Source organism: Gavia stellata, chromosome 1 (genome assembly GCF_030936135.1).
Source record: "Gavia stellata isolate bGavSte3 chromosome 1, bGavSte3.hap2, whole genome shotgun sequence".
Classification (NCBI taxonomy): Eukaryota; Metazoa; Chordata; class Aves; order Gaviiformes; family Gaviidae; genus Gavia; species Gavia stellata.
Genome location: NC_082594.1, coordinates 60,790,044 through 60,808,931, shown reverse-complemented (window position 1 = coordinate 60,808,931; position 18,888 = coordinate 60,790,044). Strand labels below are relative to the sequence as shown.

At 40.2% G+C, this 18,888-nt stretch overlaps 1 protein-coding gene across 6 annotated transcripts in view; it reads left to right on the top strand.

The window, feature by feature from the left end:
* FGF14 (fibroblast growth factor 14) overlaps window positions 1–18,888 on the top strand; it is a 418,620-nt gene that overhangs the window by 263,374 nt on the left and 136,358 nt on the right. Inside the window, exon 1 of one of the 6 annotated variants that reach the window (XM_059835816.1) lies at window positions 14,766–14,958. The exons of the other annotated variants lie outside the window; for them this stretch is intronic. Coding sequence (XP_059691799.1) covers window positions 14,766–14,958 — 193 coding nt within the window. Of the gene's footprint in view, window positions 1–14,765; window positions 14,959–18,888 lie in introns of those variants that run through there. 6 annotated transcript variants of the gene reach the window in all.

The window sequence follows — 18,888 nt, the reverse complement described above, 5'->3', positions numbered from 1 at the left end:
AGGCTTTGTTTTGGCGTAGCTGTCACAGAGGTTCAGTCCTTGCACTAGATACCAGATATACAGAGAAGCGTGAGACCCTCCTCCAAAGACCTCAGTCGATAGCCATCGGGTATAACACTGGCGTGGGACTTCAGTGGTATACAAAGGGAAGCCCTGCCACAGAACACAGCATAGGTTTTGATTATAATGGATCCAAAACAAATTAATTAATAATTCAAACATAACACAGACTGGATCTTGACAATGTGCAAGAATTGTTTTTTTGGTAGCATGGCAAAGTTAATGAAGTGAAGGGATGGACCAAAGTGATGGGGGATTAATGGTGCTGTCCGCCAAACAGAGAAAAGGGATGCAGAAAATACGTTTTAGGAAAAGCCAGTTTGTTGTCATTAATATCCATCTGAAAGCTGAGTATCCACAAGGAAGTCTTGGAAAAATAGAGGGGGGATTTTTTGCTTGCACTACTGTGTTCATCTGGAGCACAGCAACCCAGAGCAGGGCAGTAGCTTTAACTTGACTTTAAATTCAAATGAAATTAAAAGTAATTTTCCTAAGGAAATATCAAAATGTGCTGTTGGTTAGAAGGAATGAAGTTGTGTCTTCTGTCTCAACAAAATAAGGTATGTTAAATTTTATGACAGAACTGCATCAACTAGTTTTTTTTTTAATTAATAGTTGACTTAGTTCAGTGAACAAAATTAGCATTAAGCACATATAAAAGACCAACAAACTATATAGTTTTTTAATACAAGTATTTACCTCAACTAGGAAATAGGTTTTAAAATGGAAATATTCTTTTAGATTGAGAGTGTACGAAGGGGGATGATGTTCTTCTTCCTTCTCAGAAAATGTCTTCCAAACTAGGAGGGCTTTACAACAAAGAGCATCTCAGATTTTCGTCTAATGCTCTCACTCCCCTTCCTTCCTCCCACCTAAAAGCCCCACCATTAACACAACTTCTTGCCACTTAGCTGCAGAGAAATAGTGGAGGAGATAGCTAGCTCTTAACATAAAGAGAATAGATGCCAACACTACTATTAATTTCTGTTAGCTAGCTAATAAGGCTCTTATTTTTGCATTTCAAGGATGAGGCCACAATGGGAGCCCCTGTATGTAACAAAGTACGTGCAGACTGGGTTTTGGTGGTATGTCAGAATATTGATTAAGTCTAGTGAGAAGAGAGGGGAAATCTTTCTTGGGATGTGTTCAGGTGCCACTGAATAACCAGGAAAAATGGTCAGAGTTACAATACAAAATTATCGAAGTTTCAGCAGATATAACTGAATATGTGAAAGTCAGTAATCCTTGATAATTTATAATGTTTCAATGCCTCACACTAAAACTGTTTTACATAATCTTTTAATTAGTACCCTTCTTGGCTTTTGTGAGAAAATGTAAATGGCCTAAAGATTTCTGATGAGCGTGAGCATTATAAACATGAAAAAAAGAAAATACAGGATATTTCAGCTGATGCTGGAATACAGAAAGCCTAGTTCAAACAGTGATTTATTAACTACTGAAAATTAATAACTTTTTTTAATCCCCTTGAAAATTTCCTTTTTAAAAAGCTTATCTCAAACTTTTTTTGTTAGTATAAAACCCTATAGGAACTTAAATACTTTAGACTGTTTTAAGCATTAGAGGTGTGTTTCAGAAAAGCAGAATTAGGCTTCTGAATCTAAACCTAAAGACTGCCTTTAAAATCAGCAGAAGAAAAGTAGGGTCTTGCATGCAGCAACTCAGAATACTTTTTGGTCAAATGCCTCCACATACAGGCTGTTGAATACCACTGTGAAGATCCCTGTTGATTCAAACTCTGTGACAATTCATGTTAAGGCAACTTTGTCATGAATGGGATTTGCCCATCATATCCACTGATCTTATCTAATTTTTGTTTGAAAACAAAAGGTCCTAGTTTTTGGTTGGAGCAGGTCAAAAAGAGGCACAGAGCAAGGTTTCTCCTTGAGCAAACTCCCTATCTTTCATTAGAAATTATACCATTCCTTCTGGTTTAGTCTTAAAGTTGTCAGTGATGACTGAAATTACTAAAATATTTGCTCTAACTCTGCTATATATGATATGTTATGATATAGATTTCCATTTCAGTAAGATCAGATTTGCTGATGGGTAACAGTATGGTACTCTTACCTAGGAAATGTTTTTGCTTCTAAAAAGAAATAAATAGGATTTGCCTGGCATTTTCCTCCATATACTTTTATTTCTATAAACAAAAAAGGCCAATTTATTTTTCAGTCTGCAAAAGAAATTTTTTCTTTCAGTTCAGAAAGGGTTTTTTATATCCTCATTGTTTTCTTGAATACTTGGAATGAAAAAAACAAACCTCCGTCAGTATTGACTAGATTTGAAATTTGCTTGGATCACTAAATTGGTCACTGGTTTCTTTGAATAACATCTTCAGTTATATTATTGTCCAGTCTCTCTAATGTTTGTGTGTTTTCAGTTTAAGTATGCATGTAACATATATGCAATTTCTTTATCCTCGTAGTAAAAAAATTCTGAAGACCTTTAAAGATTCATTTTATTTTATGCCCATCCACCTCGTAGCTAATCCTTTCCTTTACATCCACTCTTGATAGGCTATGAAGTTTTGTTTTCCAGAGTCCAGTTTTGCATTTCATTTTTAACAGTGGGAAAATTTTATGTAGCTATGTGTTGTGCGTATAAATATACGCCTTTTTAAAGTACAATTATTAAGGAAATCCTTTTAATGTAAAAGTGTAAGAAAATATGTCCCATGATAATCTTTGGAGACGTTGCTTAAGCTTTTTCAGGTAACAACTGATATTAGTATTTAAACGTATGTAGACCATTGATAGATTCATTTCATACAGAGTAAAAGTTTGAATCTTGTGGTTCATAAATCAAGACCATCAGAAAATATGTTTTTTAAAGTCTACTGGAAATTGTAAAGATTGCCTGTGCTCCAGAAAATCCCATATCATGTGAAGGATACAAGGAACAATCAAGGTTTAAACTGCCAATAGCTCCACGTGTCTAAATGTGCTGTCATCTGATCATAAGTAATTTCAGAAATAAATCATATCAAATAAAATATTTTTAATCCTTTTTGCATACATTTTCAGTTAAAAGATCCTGTTGTAAAAGAAAAGTGTTCTTCTGTTTTGGGAAACAAAAATATCAGATTTAGAAATATCTATATGCTGTGAGATCCAGGTCTGCATGCACAGATTTTTTATTTACAAAATCTTTCGTAAAAGGAATTTCAGAGGTCCCTTTCAACCTAAACTATTCTACAGTAAACAAAAGCCAGGTTTTGGTAAATTTATTGGTTGTTTACATGCTTTTAATTAAGAGAATTAATATTTTTAATAAATAGAAGTTTCATCACTTGCCACTTCCAAGCTTGGGTTTTTTTGTTTGCAAAACCTTGCATAAAACTGTAAAACGATTTGCAGATGATGATAACAGAGGGTGGATATCACAAAACATCATTATTTCAGATCATTATGCTCTTTCTTTGTTTTCCTCTAAGCCTTCAGCAATGTTAAGCAGGCAAATTTCTTTAGGTGTAGGCCAAATCTTAAAATAATGAGGATGCTGGTCTGCAAGGTGCTGATAGTTTTCAAAGGCAATGATATGCAAGATTGATCATACTTGCACAACATACTGAGACACAGCTGTTTGTTTGTTTTTTTTTTTTTTTTAATTAGGAGATTTAAAATACTGAAAATTGATTTCTATGGGAAGTTGACCTACCTGAATCCAAGGTTTTAGCAGTCAATTTAAAAAATGTGAGTGGAATAAAAGCACTATTATTTTGTATAACACAATTGTAAACAAAATAATTAAAAACTTACTTACAGGAGTGATACTTACAGCACGGTAGAGTACCCTATTCCACATGTGTAAAACTGCAATAGCAAGCAAATATTTTTTCCACAATAAATGAAGATGTATATTGTTTATATTCGAATCTTTAAGGCCTGGAAAGGATTGCTTTGTCTCTGGAGACAGAATATTAGTCAAGGAGCTATGGTTCACAGCAATTTGGCTGCCAGTATGTTCCATTTCTAATGACTTCTGTTCTTCCTTATCAGTCTAGCATAGCCAGAACGGCTCACTTATTATTTACAGAGCACAGTTTGGATTGCATCAAAGAGAGCTTCCACTCATCAAGCTGTTTCCTGGTATTAATTTCGCTCTTCCTTCCTACATCTGTAGCTGAAGCAAGTTTCCGTAGTGCTTAAACTAAGGCTGGAAATAAGTCAAAAATCTTTGAGACTTGGTGAGAAATGTTTATTTTATTTTATTTTATTTTCTTAAACACAAGCCTTACCTGAACACTGAAGGGCAATGCAGGGCATACTTGGAGACTTCTGGTAACAAATGAGTCCCAAAGGCTTAAGTCTGAAGAGCAACCCTGAACACCAGCAGCAAGTTCAGTTTCAAGGTGAATAGCTTAGGAAAAGTAGGCTTTGGGAAGGGACAGTGTTCTGCCTACCTGTGTTCAAGGCTGAGCAAGTTATAAGAGCTGATGTGACTAGAGGGCAGTTTCAGCAGTCTCTCACTCTAGTCCGACTATTCTGTTTTGACTGGATTCATATACTAAGTGATGGCTTCTAAGTCACTTTTATCCTGATAACAAGAGGCTGTGAACAAGACTCATTGACCCAGTGGATGCTCAAGGTTCTCAAACATTGAAGTACAGCCAGCTAGAGCTAGACCTCACACCAACCATTCTGAACTTCCCAGCTTTCTGGGAGGCAATTTCAGAACAGTCTTAGGCTGATCTGAGACTCTCCCACAACCGATAAAGGCATGCCCCTCTCCTTGCTTCATTTGCAGTTTTGCCAGCTCTGCATGGCCAGACTGCATGGTAAGTCATGTCAATTAACTGATCGAGGTGAACAGTAAAAATTTTAAAAAAATAGGCTGGATCTGCAGCTTACTTTTCATATGACAAAAAGCATAGTTCTTGTAGACTTTCTGAGTGTCCTGTGTACACGTACTGGCTATTAGACCTTATTTGTAACTTTTCAGCTGCATTAGCCAGACAATGAGCATTATGCTATTCAGATACTACACATTCTTACATGAAAAATACATTTATATAATAGTGTTAGACTGATGGGAATTTTAGTGGAAGCTTAATGAGTCATTTTAATATTGAGATTAGAAGGTGATTGCTCTAACTCTTGTAACTGTGTCTAAGAAGATAATATTTATTATCTGTGATTAAACCTGTGCATTGCTTTTCTTAAATGCATAGATTTTCTTTCTGTCTCTAAGATTAATGGAAACTCTCTTCCAGCTAGCTAGGCTGATTCCTAGCCAAACCTTCTGCAACTCTCTGTGTTGGTCTTATAGCTATCTGTTTTTAATTTCCAGCCAAAAATCTATACTTCAGCTTAACTTTAAAGTGCCTGTAGAAGTATCAGTGGGTAAAACAACTCCTTTGCAGATTTTGAACAAATATATTATTCAACAAAGTGTGCATGCTACTGAAGTAAATATACTGTTTAGAATTTTTTAGCTTGCTGATTTCATTACTTATAAAAATTTTATACAAACAGTGCAAAAGATGTACAGTTTTATTGTCAAAACCATCATTCTGTGGAAAAGGGGAATGAAGACATTTTTGGGTTTTTGTATCAGAACACCTTCTATGACTTGAAATCGTTATGATAAAAAAAAGCAATCCCATGTGAATAAGTCAGTGTTTCTTTTTCTTGAAGTTACTTTAAAATAGCAGGTGTTTAAAGGAAGGGACTGTCTATCTGCTACCACACAGGTGTTGAAAAATATTCCTACCAATTTTTACTCAGCTTTTGTCTGGTACAAATAACTCCAAGTTCTTACAGCACTGCAAGTAATAAAAGAAAAATTTACCGGTGTGTGTTGCAAGTTATTCCCCAGTCAATATATCTGTGGATAACTAGAGTAACAGTGTCCACTGCTGGCAAGTCAGATAATTGCACTGCACATTAGAGCAATATGCTGTTGAAAGGTTTTGATGAGTTAAGTTTTGGCTGTGAGATATTTCGCAATTTAGGTTTGCAGGACTGTGTTGTAAAATCAGATCACTATTTAGGAGCATTCATGCTATTACTGCTAATAATATATGCTATGGTATTTGAACTAATAGCCAGGAATATCATCATGGTAATACGAGCAGGTATTGCAATATTTTTTTCAGGACTTAAAAGTAATTGTAGCATTCATTATACTCTAGCTGTCACATCTTCAAAACAAAGATAAAGATAGTATACGTCTATGAACTTCATCTCAATGTTCTAATTTATGTAAGTAACAAGACAGGCAAGCAGAAGTTCTTGAGTTCTTTTCTTTGTTTAGGTCAAAGCATTCATTGCTGGTTTTGCTAGATTTTTCTTAAACATATAAATGATGTATAGAAGAAATCAATGTTTCTATTTGGGAAGAAGTAAAATGGAAATGTGTAGCTTGATATAGCAATTACCACTGGTAATGATGAAGCTAGAGCTGAACTAGAATGATTATCAAAGAGAGGAAGAGAAAAGGCTGGTATCTAAAAAGTTATTTTAATCAATATTCTTCTGGTGTTTTTTTGTAGTAGATAATATTTTTTGCATCTGTTGCTTAACAATAGTATGGCAATATGAAGAAAGTCTTTCAGTCAAAGAAAAGAATACAAAGTGAAAGAAACATTAAGGGAAAAAAGCAAAAGTCGCTTCCTATGCTAATATAAACTGCATTATCATGTCAGATACTGCTGAATATCTAGATTAACTAAAAAAAAGCTAAGTCGAACTCCTTTTCAGAGATTAATATCTGCCATTAATTTACTCCATTCAATAGAAATAGTAGACAATGCACTGAATTTTCTGTTTATTTGGAAAGAGGGAAACAGAGCATGTGCCTTTTTTTAGAAAACATTAGTTGTGTCTGAACCGCAGAGGAAGGGATGTTTCTTTATGAAAAATCTCAGAGAAGATCAAGGCTTACCCTATGGATGAATGTGGCATTAGCCAGCATTGTTCTACAGCTACTTTTTCTCCCTTCAGAGATTTACCTTGTCCTGGTTAGTATCCAGAGAAATACTTTATTACCTTGCCTCTGGAACAAGAAAAGAACAGGATTTTAGGTTTCAGGACTTTTTTTTCCTTGCAAATGTCTTCAAAATAGTATCAAATGCATTGCAAAACAAAAGTTATTTGAAAATAAATTGTAGAAGAGTTGTAAACAAAGACAGATGACTATGAAAAAGTTCTTCTGCCGAATTAATTACACTGTTAATTTTAGGTTAGATAGCAGAAAAGAAGACTATTGTTTTCTAAATTATTTGCCAGGGAGTGTTCTTCATGCTTTCTTCCACCACAAAGTGGTATTGTGGATGTGTGTGTATGTATGCATGCAAGTGCACAGACAGCCATGTTCCAATCCTTCCTGTCACTGGTGACAATCACTTTCTGTACTTGCAGGATTACTGGGTGTCTTTTGGGGAGAATCATCCTTCTGCTTCTCAAGCTAGTAATTTATGTATGTCTCAGCTCATACTGTCTTTTCTGTTTAGTATTTTATTGTAATGGATATAATGTGCTTTTTCTCCTGGGTCTCTATGAGATGAGCAAAATCCAACACCTCCCTTGTTCTTAAAGACCAGAAATATAACACATTTTTCTCACATTTTCATGTTTCATATCTGTTCTAAGGAAAGCAAGAAACCCTTATGTAAAGATTTAAAATTAATATTTTGGAGGACTTTAGAAAACCAGTCAGTAAGCTTGGGCTATATAGATTTTTTAATATATATATACGTATTTATTGCTTGGATGGCATTTTGGGTTTCCTAATAATTTAAGGCAGAAGATATAGGTTCCATGTCTAAATTGGGATTTACATGTCGTATCACGTGCAGACAAGTTATTCACTTTTAAATGGTATTCAGACAAGGCATCTGAATAGAAATATCTCCTTACCAACTGCCCCAAATTCTCATAAATACAAAAATGCTCACGTATATGTATGTGTAAAAATTTTTTGTGAAATTTTACATATTCATGCATTTTATACTTGTATATGTTGCGTGTATGCACTGATATTATTTATTTCATCAACAAAAAGACTAAAGGATTTGATTCCTCTATGAAGATACCAGTTGGAAAGCGAACATGTAATGAACCAGTAAATATTGTGATGTAATGTCAAAGTCTATGAAAGGAACAATCCCCTATGCATATGCTGGTAAACATTCCCCAAATCACTGTTATCCACAGAGCTGATTTTTTTTTCCTTACAGTTTGAAATTTTCATGTTGATGGCTACTTTTCTATAGGCCACGTTTTTTTTCTAGAACTTGTACAGCAAAAATCAGTGTGTGTTTAGGATAATATTTGTGATTAATCAAGAGACTGCGAGTATGTTCATTGCAATCTCCGTAACCTTTTTTCTGTTCTAGGAGTAGGAAACCCTCACAGGAGAGTATTGTCAAGCAGGTATAACAGCTTACATATTGTCATGCTCTGCCAGCTTTACAGACTCCAGGGGAAGTTCACTGTAGAGACCAAGTTTCTCAGGAACGGTGTTCCCTTTGTTTCAGTAGAACAAAATTAAGCAGACTCACATTACAGGGACTTTCATTTACTTCGGAGAATAACAGCAAAGTCTGTTCTATGTTTCAGAAGTCAGGCAAAACAGAAAAGTCCTGCTGTGGCTAGATAAGCAAATGCAACAGATGTTGTTTTAAGCTGTGTGTATGAGAAATTAATGAAGAAGCTCTCCATGCTGTTTTTAGGTCTCTGAATCTTAAACTGCTCTGTGCATCTGTGTGGACTAGAGATGTGGGGGTTTTTTTGTTTTTGTTTTTCTTTAATGAAAGTCATTCTGGCTTGTGTCATGGGAGCTTTGTCTGAAGCACTCTGGTGGCAAATCTTCTGCTATTAGCTTCAGTGGGAGCAAAATAAATGGCAATGTGTTTCTGTTGTTAGCAATTAAGAATGTCACTTTAAGAGGACTATTTAATATTTAAAGTTAAACTCATATATGTATATGTCGCTGCAGAAACCACAATGTATTTTGGTTTTAATTACTTTTATGGATTTGTCCCTGAAAGTGATCTTGATTCTTTTATTGTCGTCGTTGTTGTTAAATGTTTAAAAGAGATTTGTTGGAGATAAATTTTGGGCCTGGGTGAGCTATCCTGGAGAGCATCATATGATCTGTGTGCTGTTCAGATTCTGCTGTCAATCCAGCTGATTTCGTTTGTTCACGTGGCCTCAAAAGAAATGGTATCAAAAGTAGAGGATAGATAGAGTGAAAACTAGGAAGAGTCATGAAAGATGTCACAGGAGGTGTGCTAATAGTTAGGAGCTGTAATTGTGCATCTCATCTTGTTGAAAGATCAGTTGTTAAAAATAGTGTAAGAATCTCCATTCACTTTTCTTTTCCCTGTTGAAGAATGAAGAGTTAGCTGATGGAATTGAAAATGAAACTCTAAGTAATTAAAGTAGGTATTTTCCTTGACACAGCACTATTTGTAAGACTCATTACTACAGTATAATCAATGCTAAATTTAAGGGAAGGAGGAAAGCAAAGTCAAAAAAGAAAAAGCAAAACCAAGCAATTTGAGAATTACGTAATTTCTAAAGGATATGCCAATATCTATTCAGTGCTATCATATTGGTCATCTATGAGACAATTTTTTTCAGTTCCCTAAATGAACTTGAATCCTTACTAGTGTAGAGGTACTCAGTCCTTCGAGTTGCAGATATATCCCAGGTAATGTATGAAAGTAATGTCACCAGTCGATGCAGAACAAATATTGCACTAGCTAAGGCATCGGGTCTAAGTTGGTGTAGTCTTTCTTACTTCTTTAGACGTTATGTATATTAACGTTTACATTTTCACAGTTCTCTGCATAACCAGTCATCTAATGTAGGACTTCCTTGCAAGGTGGATTAATTTATTCTGACATATACATTAATTATGTTTTAACGGTTCTTCTAATAACTTGCATACATGAAGTCGAGTAAGTCCAAAGCCTGTGAAGAAGCTCGCTAAAATATGTGCAAGCCTTTAAACAACATACTGGGAGCTTACTTTTGTTTTATTTAAAGGTGTTCACTTGACCTGTTTAAGCAATTGACTACATAGGACCTCCTATGTACTCAGTAAATTTTAATAGGTATGAGTGTGGCTCCTTGAGAGCGTCAGAATTTATAAACAAGTATTTTTTCGCTTCTTATGCATACCTTGCAATTGTTATGCCTAAATGGAAGTTTAAGGAGTAAGGTATTAATCTTGTCTGCAACTATAGCACACACCATCGTCAAAAAAAAAGAAAAAAAAGCCTTTCCAGGGGCACGAAATGATCTTCAACTCTTTAGAGTCTGGAAGAACATCTAGATTCACAATACTTCACTAATGATTTCTAGAATATAAGATAGGTTGATTTTACAGCATCATATTCTAGAGTATTTAACTGCAAAAGCAAGCTGTGTGTGCCTATTGTTGGCAAGCAGGTGCAATAAAAACTTTACTAGAGCTCATGAAACTAAAACACGTTTAGTAGCAATGTAATAATCTGGCATTTTACACTTCCAGAAAAATCTGTGCTTGTAAGGATTTTGGGGTATTTTTCTTAGGGTTTGATTTTATTTGTTTTGGTTTTGATATGAGAAATGGTTTCAGGATATCTGGGAGGAGAAAATGTGGGCAGAGTGTGTGTATGTAGGAACATACCTGTAGAAAGACTTTTTTTTTTATATTGAAATGGTTTATGAAAGAACGAACTCTGTAGAGTTTTCATGTCTGCATTGACCAAAAATGACTCTGTAGCTTTTAACTCTAGCCAACCTAATGCAAAACATACAAGAACTGAAAAAAAAACCCAAAGGAAAAAAAACCCACAGCCCTTAAACCATAAGGATGACATATTTGATTCTGTAAATTTTGTAGCCTATGGATCTAGATAGGCTAGAATATAGAGCATAGATATAGGATAGGATAGAATATAAAGCATAGAATCTCATTTTTCCAAATGGAAGCCCTTATAAAAGCATATTATGTATCATTAGTACACGTATATAGATAAATACTAACAGTGTATACTTTAATATTGAACTTTGAAACCAGAAAACAGCACATTGTAATATACATTTTAAATCAGATGAAATGGAATATGGTTTGTTCCCAGCAATACAGCAAAAAACAAATTTAAGGAATAATAATGTTTCATACCCTTCTATATAATAAAGCAAGTATTTTATGCACACTTTGTATCTGTTGAATGCTTTCTTCTAAAATTCATTCAAGCAAGTAATTTTAAAGATTCTAAAACATTTTGGTTTTAGAAAACTCCCGAAATCCATCATAAATTAGTAGCTAGAAATGAACAGATGGGAAAATAGAAAGTATTGAAAATCCCTTCTCCCCCTCTTTTGCTTTTAATCATTTGTTTTCATACCCAGAGTTTTGTTAATCAGAAGTAAAATTCTATTTTAATGTAGCAAATATTGTAACTAAGATATTTCCATTTGTCCTAAATGCATAATCTTATGCAGTTGCTAGTCTTTAAGGTAGCCAATATGTTCATACTTCTACAATCCATCTGCTAGCAGACCCCTCACTTTGACCAGAATTGCACACATTTTGTCACAGCTTAAGACAGCAGATGGCTCTCTTGAGTTTTCTTTGCAAAACCTCAAGCTGTAAACAACTGCTCTGCATTTCTGAGGTGCAAATAGAAAGCTACTGGTTTTGATCTCTGGAGCAAGAAACATATTTTCTCTTGGCTATAGGCATATTGCCTATTTTTGCCTTCGTTCTCTCCTTTCTTTGCCATCACCTCAAGCATCATATCATTGAGAAATGTCAGTGTGTTTTGGCAAAGGCCCAGTATTTGAAGGAAACTATGGAAAAGGAACAATAGTAGTAGATAGTATATAGTGAATAGCATCACTGGATAATATAAAGAGGTCCTTCCAGCGAAAGGAAACGTGGAACCTACCTCTTTTGGGAGAGAGTTTCTCATGCAAAAGTTAGGGCTGTATGTATTCCACTCCTAAATTCCTGTGAAAATTAAAGATAGTGGAGGGTTGGCCTTTATTTCACTCTGCTCCCTCTCATTCATTCCTTTGCTTGAAGCCAGGCTGAGCAGGAGACTTTGGGCTGTGTCCTGTCACCTCCTCCACCTGTGGCACGGAAAGCCCCAGGGCCACAAGCGTTCTGTCTCTGCTCATCTGTCCAAGGCGCTGAAGGCAGAGACGGCCCGGGGCGCAGGCGAGGGGACTGGGACCAGGGCTGGGAGGGGTGGCCCGCTGGGGCGGCATTTGGAGGGGTGCTTCAATCTGGAGGAGATTGAAGGAAGGCAACACCGTGTCTTGTCCGCTGCTGGGAAGTATGGAAAAGGGAAGCAGTACGCGAAACTACTATGGTGAAATTTAAATTAAAAAAAAACCAAAACCCTCTCTGTCTAATTGCATTAGTTAAGGTAATTGTAACCGTTGTGAGGAAATTGCTGCTCTGTAAAAATTGTCAGACAGAAAATCGAGTGCGAGTGTTTTAGCTGAATCTCTTTAAAGACACTTTTAAATAGAATTAAAATGTATTATCCAGATCCGATTGTGCATGTTCTGCTCCAAGTTGGTCTAGCATTAATACAAAATCCCTGTATAAGGGAGTTCCCACCACACACTTTTGCCCTCTGTATAAAAATAACCCTCTGTAGATTAAAGGATTTAGGGAAATAATGGTCAATATCAGACATGCTGAAGCCTCTACTGAAACAATAACTTACCTCCGAGGTTCTGTATTGCAAAGCAGTGAATTATTCTGGATGGATATTTACACTTCAAAGCCTGTTTTTGTAAAGAACCATCTAATAAGATTTAGAGTATTCTGAAAACAGTATAAAAATTAGATATTTACTACATGATATTTCCCTGTAAGAGCATCTGCCCTTCCTTATGGGATAACGCTGCATTTTTTTCTGTGTAGCTGCTGGCTTCGTTTTTCTACTTTTCTCCGGTTAGTTTTAACTTCAGGAAGTTTCACCATTAGGTTGGCAGAAAGTAAATCCGAAAAACATTGAGCCCTTATTTGAAAAGGGAGAAGACACAACAGAAAAAGATGAAAGGAAAGAAATGAGATCTCGTATCTTACATGGTATTTATTATCTGCAGGGTGTTGTGAACTCCTCGGGGCAGAGACTCCTTAGGCATTCTGTGTGTAGCGAGCTTGGCTGGTGCTTGCTCAAGTGCTTCAAGACATAGACTATGAAAAAAATTCAGAAATAATTGTACAGGGTGCTGGTGGTCAATAAACCGACCCACTGTGGCTGTTTGTGGGTGCCCTATGGAATTCCTTCGGTATTTCTGAAACCTCAGAAATCAGTTCGTGTTCCGAGTTAAAAGTCTGCTGGTGCTATAACCTTTTCTGCCAAAGAGCGCGTGTTGGTTTGGGTGGAAGGTCCCCTCAGCCCCGTAGGTGTGTTTCTTCCTCACGGCTCTAAAACCTTCGCATGCAGCAGAAATGCGCCTCCCGCCGCACTACACCCCCAGCCCCGTCCGTTCCCGGAGTGTGGGGCGAGGAGGGGCAGACGGGTGCCCCTGCCCCGCTGGCTGGCAGAGGGGCTGCGGCGGGCCGGGGTGCCCCTGGGCGGACCGCCGTTCCCCCTCACCCGCCTTCCTCTGTCCCCGCAGCCTCCCTGGCCTGGGGACGGGGAGAGGGACCGGTGTCACCGCTGGGTGCGGCGGGGGGCGCCGCCCGCGGGCCGGGCGGCAGGGAGACGGTGGGAGGGAGCTGACGAGAGGGTGCGTGCGAGGGTGCCTCGGTGTGCGGGGTGGGCGGCGGAGGACGGGGAGGGCCATGCGCCCCTCCGGCAGCGCCCAGCGCCCTCCTTCCCCGCCGGGAGGGAGCCCCGCGCGAAGCCATCCGGAAAGCTAAGGGGCAGCTGGCGGCGGATCCGCCGGGAACCCGCCGGTTCCCACCCGAAAACCGCATCAGCAACAGCTCTTCCCTCCGCCCCTCGCCCCCTTGCTTTATTCTCCTGCCTTTCCCCCGTCCCTCCTCCGCCCCCTGCACCCTCGCCGCCCCTCGCCTGGGAAGGACAAAAAAAGCTCCAGCGGTGCGCGCCTCTGTGCGTGTGTGTGTGTGCGTGTGTGTGTGTGTGCGTGTGTGTGTGTGTGCGTGTGTGTGTGTGTGCGTGTGCGTGTGTATGTGCGTGCCTGTGTGTGTAGGGGAGGCTGGAGCGGGGTGGGACTGAAGAGCCGTGATTACAGCTCTCCCCGGAGAAGAAGATTGCTCTCTCCAGATGCTGATTTCTGAAGCACTTGGCAATCATCAGGCGGGAGCCTGGAAGAGGCGGCGGTAGCCGCCTCGGCCGCGGCGATGGCAACGGCGGGCGAGCGGGCGGCGGCGGCGCGGGGCTGAGGGGCAGCCCCGGGAGGCGACGCTCCCGGCCGCACCCGACCCCACCGAGGGCGGCTCTGCCCCGAGTCCCGCTCGCTCCGCTCCGCTCCGCGCCGCCAGCGCGCCCGCAGACACCCGCCGCCCGAGCAGGTGCCCCTGCGCCGGGGCACGGCGGGAGGGGCGCCGGGGCACCCATGCGGTGACCCGCGGCGGCGGCGGCAGCTCCCGCGGGCCGGAGGGAGGGGGCGCCCCGCGGCAGCCGCCTCTCGGGCCGGAGGAGGCTCCCGCTCGCCCGCGCCCCCGGGGATGGGTCCCCGCCGGGGCTGAGCGCCCCGCCGCCGCCCTCCCCCTGCCCGTCGCGGCGCCGGCCGGCGTGGGCGAGCCGGCGAGCAGCCATGGCAGCGGCCATCGCCAGCGGCTTGATCCGCCAGAAGCGGCAGGCGAGGGAGCAGCACTGGGACCGGCCCTCGGCCAGCAGGAGGCGGAACAGCCCCAGCAAGAACCGCGGGCTCTGCAACGGCAACCTGGTGGACATTTTCTCCAAGGTCCGCATCTTCGGGCTCAAGAAGCGGCGGTTGCGGCGCCAAGGTGCGTCCCTGTGGCCGGGCCCGCCCGGGGGGGCGCCCGGGGGGGCTCCCGGGGGGGCGGGCGGGAGGGGGCAACCTGTGGCGAGAAACTTCCCGGGCCGGGCGCCGCCGTGGCGGGAGGCGCCAACCGCCGCCCCGCTCCTGTCAGCGCGCGGCTCCCGGCTCCCTGTCAGCGGGCGAAGGGCTCCGCGGGCTGAGGGGCGCGGCGGCCCCGCGGCCCCTCGGTCGGGACCCCCGGGGCCCGCCTCGCCGCCCGGCTGCTTGCGCTGGGCGGGCAGCTGCCTGCCTGCGCCGCCGCCCCGCCCGAGGCGCCGCGGCCGGCGGGCCCAGGCCGCCCTGGGGCTCAGGTGTTGGTCACGGCAGGTGGGCTCCGGGGCAGGAAGCCCCGGGGGGGGGGGGGGGGGGGGCAGCCGGCGTGGCGTGAGCCCTGCCCGTCGCCCCGCCTGTCCCCGCCTCGCCCGTGTTTTTCTTTAGAGGACAACGAGCACACGGGGCGGAAAGCTTTTTAAGTGTCCGGTGTCTGGGAACCGTGGCTGGCCAGTCCCTTCCTTGAGCTGCCCGCTTGGCTTTGGTAGGCGTAGCCTGGCCGTAGTGCAGGGGTGCCGCTCCCCGCTGCCGGGTGACTTCCCCCAGTCGCCGAAGCGAGAGGTACAGCATAGCCGGCAGCTGTGGGAGTGCTGCTCTGCGTCCCGGTGGGTGCCCGGGTGCGGGTCTGCCTGCTCGCTGCCCATCCCGGGTCAGGGCCGCTTCCTATAGACCAGCAAGTTTTGCAGGCAGTAGGTGGCCAGTAGTCGACGGAGACGACTAAAACCAGCACCGTGGTGACTGCATTTTATCAGTGCTTTGTATTAGAACCCTAGAAATAAAAGGAGTTAAATGATACTGCAATGACTTCTCTATTCTTTTAATTTTGTGGTATTCAGCTCAACGTTCAACAGTGTTCAGAAATGGTGATGACTTATTTTGTACTCGTCCTCAGGAAACAAATAGTTCTAGAACGAAAGGATTGTATTATGAAGAGTGAAAATGTTAAGTATCACTCGAAACGTGGCAGATACCTACCGGTCAACGGTAAAGTACAAGCCACCCTCTGTTATATTAGAGAATGCCACCATGTGTTGTAGTTTGGTGCGTATACTACAGCTCCTCTTTGGGTTGGGTTAGAAGAGAATTTTAAGAAGCATAATCAGCCATCTGTCCTGATTGATCCTTCCTGCTTTTTTTCCATGCTTCATACTTGAAATAGAATAAATTGACAAAATCCATACAATTTTATTTTTACATGGCTTTATTACTCTAAGGATTATTTCTTGTAACTCCTAATGCAAGCTAAATCTTGCCACTTTTAGATAGTATAGTGGTACAGAGAAGATGAGTGAGAACATGTCAGTAGCCAAATCTATAGTGTCTTATTTTTAGACAGTCTGTATGTATGCTTAAAAAGAAGACTAGAGTACTTGGTTTATGATGGTGGATTTATATATGTGATACTTGTTCATGAAAACAAGTTTAGGGGGATTTGCTAACTGAGCAATTGTTCTTGACCACCTGTGCAGTCGTATTTGGGGGAAAACTGTGTATTTGACTATATTACGGTTTGAGGAGGACATGACTGTCTTGCAGCACCAAGATGCCAAACATTTTCTTAGGTAGGAAAGGGCTTTACAGAGACCTCTGAACTCATCCTTTTTCATTAATTCATTTTTCATAACACACTTTGTGATATTCTTGAATAAGAACTGGATTAGAATGTAACTCAACTGTTATGTTGTTGTATATTGTACCACTGGTACAGATGATTTCAGTAAGAATAATCAGAACAAGGGCTATTCACTAGTAAAGTCTGCAGCATCAGACCCCTGAGTTTATTTTCTCTAAGAATCTTTCAAATGGAGACGTGGTGATATTTATCCATTGATTTACGTTAAGGTCTCAGAATTACTGCTCATCCATAAGAATTGGTGCTGAAAAAAATACTATTGTACCTTTTTGCTGTATATGTTCATGATGCGTAAAGTGATACATGGAGTACCTGTGGATTCAAAGTTGCATGCTGTTTAGGAGGGAAACCGAAGAAACAATCAAGCGGAAGTCGTTATTTAAACATCTTATGCAGAATAATGTAGAATTAATAATCATTTGGAAAAAACACATTTTATAAGGCTGATAGCTTTAAAAGTACCTTATATGAGTTACAAAACAAACGTTTATTAGAGTCTCTTTTTAGTTTTCCTAAACTGAGTTAAATGACCACTGAATTCTTCACTGAAATCATACTGTCAAAACCATTAAAATAGGTCTGCCAAGCAAAACAGGATGCATTTCAAAACGTCTGTTGTCAGAAAGGCGCTATGTGATTTTGACAAATAAACCTTGTGTAAACGATACACAGAGTGCCATGAGAGCATTGTGAAAAATGAGCTAATCAGGATGTGACAAACCATCCGTAGCATTCTCATACAATTCAATGGAAGAATAGATAGTGTACATAAAATATTTGTTATGTAGAGCAGTAAAAGCTAAACTGTATTTCTCATGGAATAAAAAGGTGTTTTGCTTTGTACTTACATATGAAAAACAAGTGTCTTCTCATCTTTGAAATAGTCAGACAGCAAAAAGTAGTGATGCTGCTTTTTAAATTAAAAATATAAATTTACTCTTGTACGTACATACGTATGTGAATTAGATAAATAGATATACACAACGTATGCACACTTACCAACATGTTAGCAAACTTTTGAAAATATTCTTTATTTTTAAACTCTTCTTAAAAATTGCCTGTTAGTACTGTTCTTGTTCAGTGGGATTTATTTGTGAACAAATGAAGTTATTATGAATACATAACATGCTAAAACCGTACGTATCCCAAACTGAATACAAAATTTTTCTGTCATTGTGACTAATTTTCTGTTCATGGTTCTTCCTTTAGGGGCATACTAAAATATCAACAGAAGCGTGTTGTGGGAGACTAACATTTAGGAAGGGCAGCATTAAAGATACATCCAGGAGCTCACTCAGGGTAAAGGGTGGTATTTGTATTTGCTTACATATTGGCTCTAGTGATAGAGGCAATGGTAGTTTTAAATAGCTTTTCTAAAACTTTGATTAATGAATTAAACTAGCAAAGTGATTTCTGTGGGAGGCTTGTCTGATAATCTACTGAGTGGATGAAACCATTTTCATTTACTGGACAGCTTCGGTTCATATTGTTTAGTATTATGGTATTTCAAATTTATTTCATCTTCATTTTATTCTACCTGTCATCTGATGAAGAAATCACTGTCATTAATTTCCGGATAGTCATGAAGTGAAGATCTTGCCTGACACTGATGCCAGACATCAATCAATTATGAATCATCCTGTCCTGGATTAGAGGTCGTTCAGTTATAATGGTTTAATTTATGTTACTATAATCACAAATGGGAGAATTGACAGACAAGATTTTGAGTCTTCATGTGAAATAACCTTGTGTAACCTGGGGCTACCCGATAAAAAGAAGAAAATAAATGTCAGTTCTTCACCTCGTGCAACTACAGTGCACAGAGATTAAAAGTGTATGCTTGTCACTAGTGCAAATTCGAACTTCTTAGCCTGTATTTTCATCTACATATCTAGCTTCTTTGCTAATCTGAAAAATCGTCATTTGGTTAATTACGTCCCTTGAGAGTATTCTACTGGAAAATACTCAACATTTAAATGTATTAAAAACCAAGTGTGATGTTTACTGTTTCTGTGTGCTAATACCACATTAAGACTTCTAAATTTATACATACAGTGTATGAATTTTGGAATGACTTGGCCTCTGATTTTGTACATTAATATTTATGAGAAAGAGAGACCTAGGGAACATGTTCAGAAAATGCACTGATTAGATTTTATTGCATCTACAAAGGTAATTTAATTCTCCAAAGAAGGCATTTTTGGAAAATTC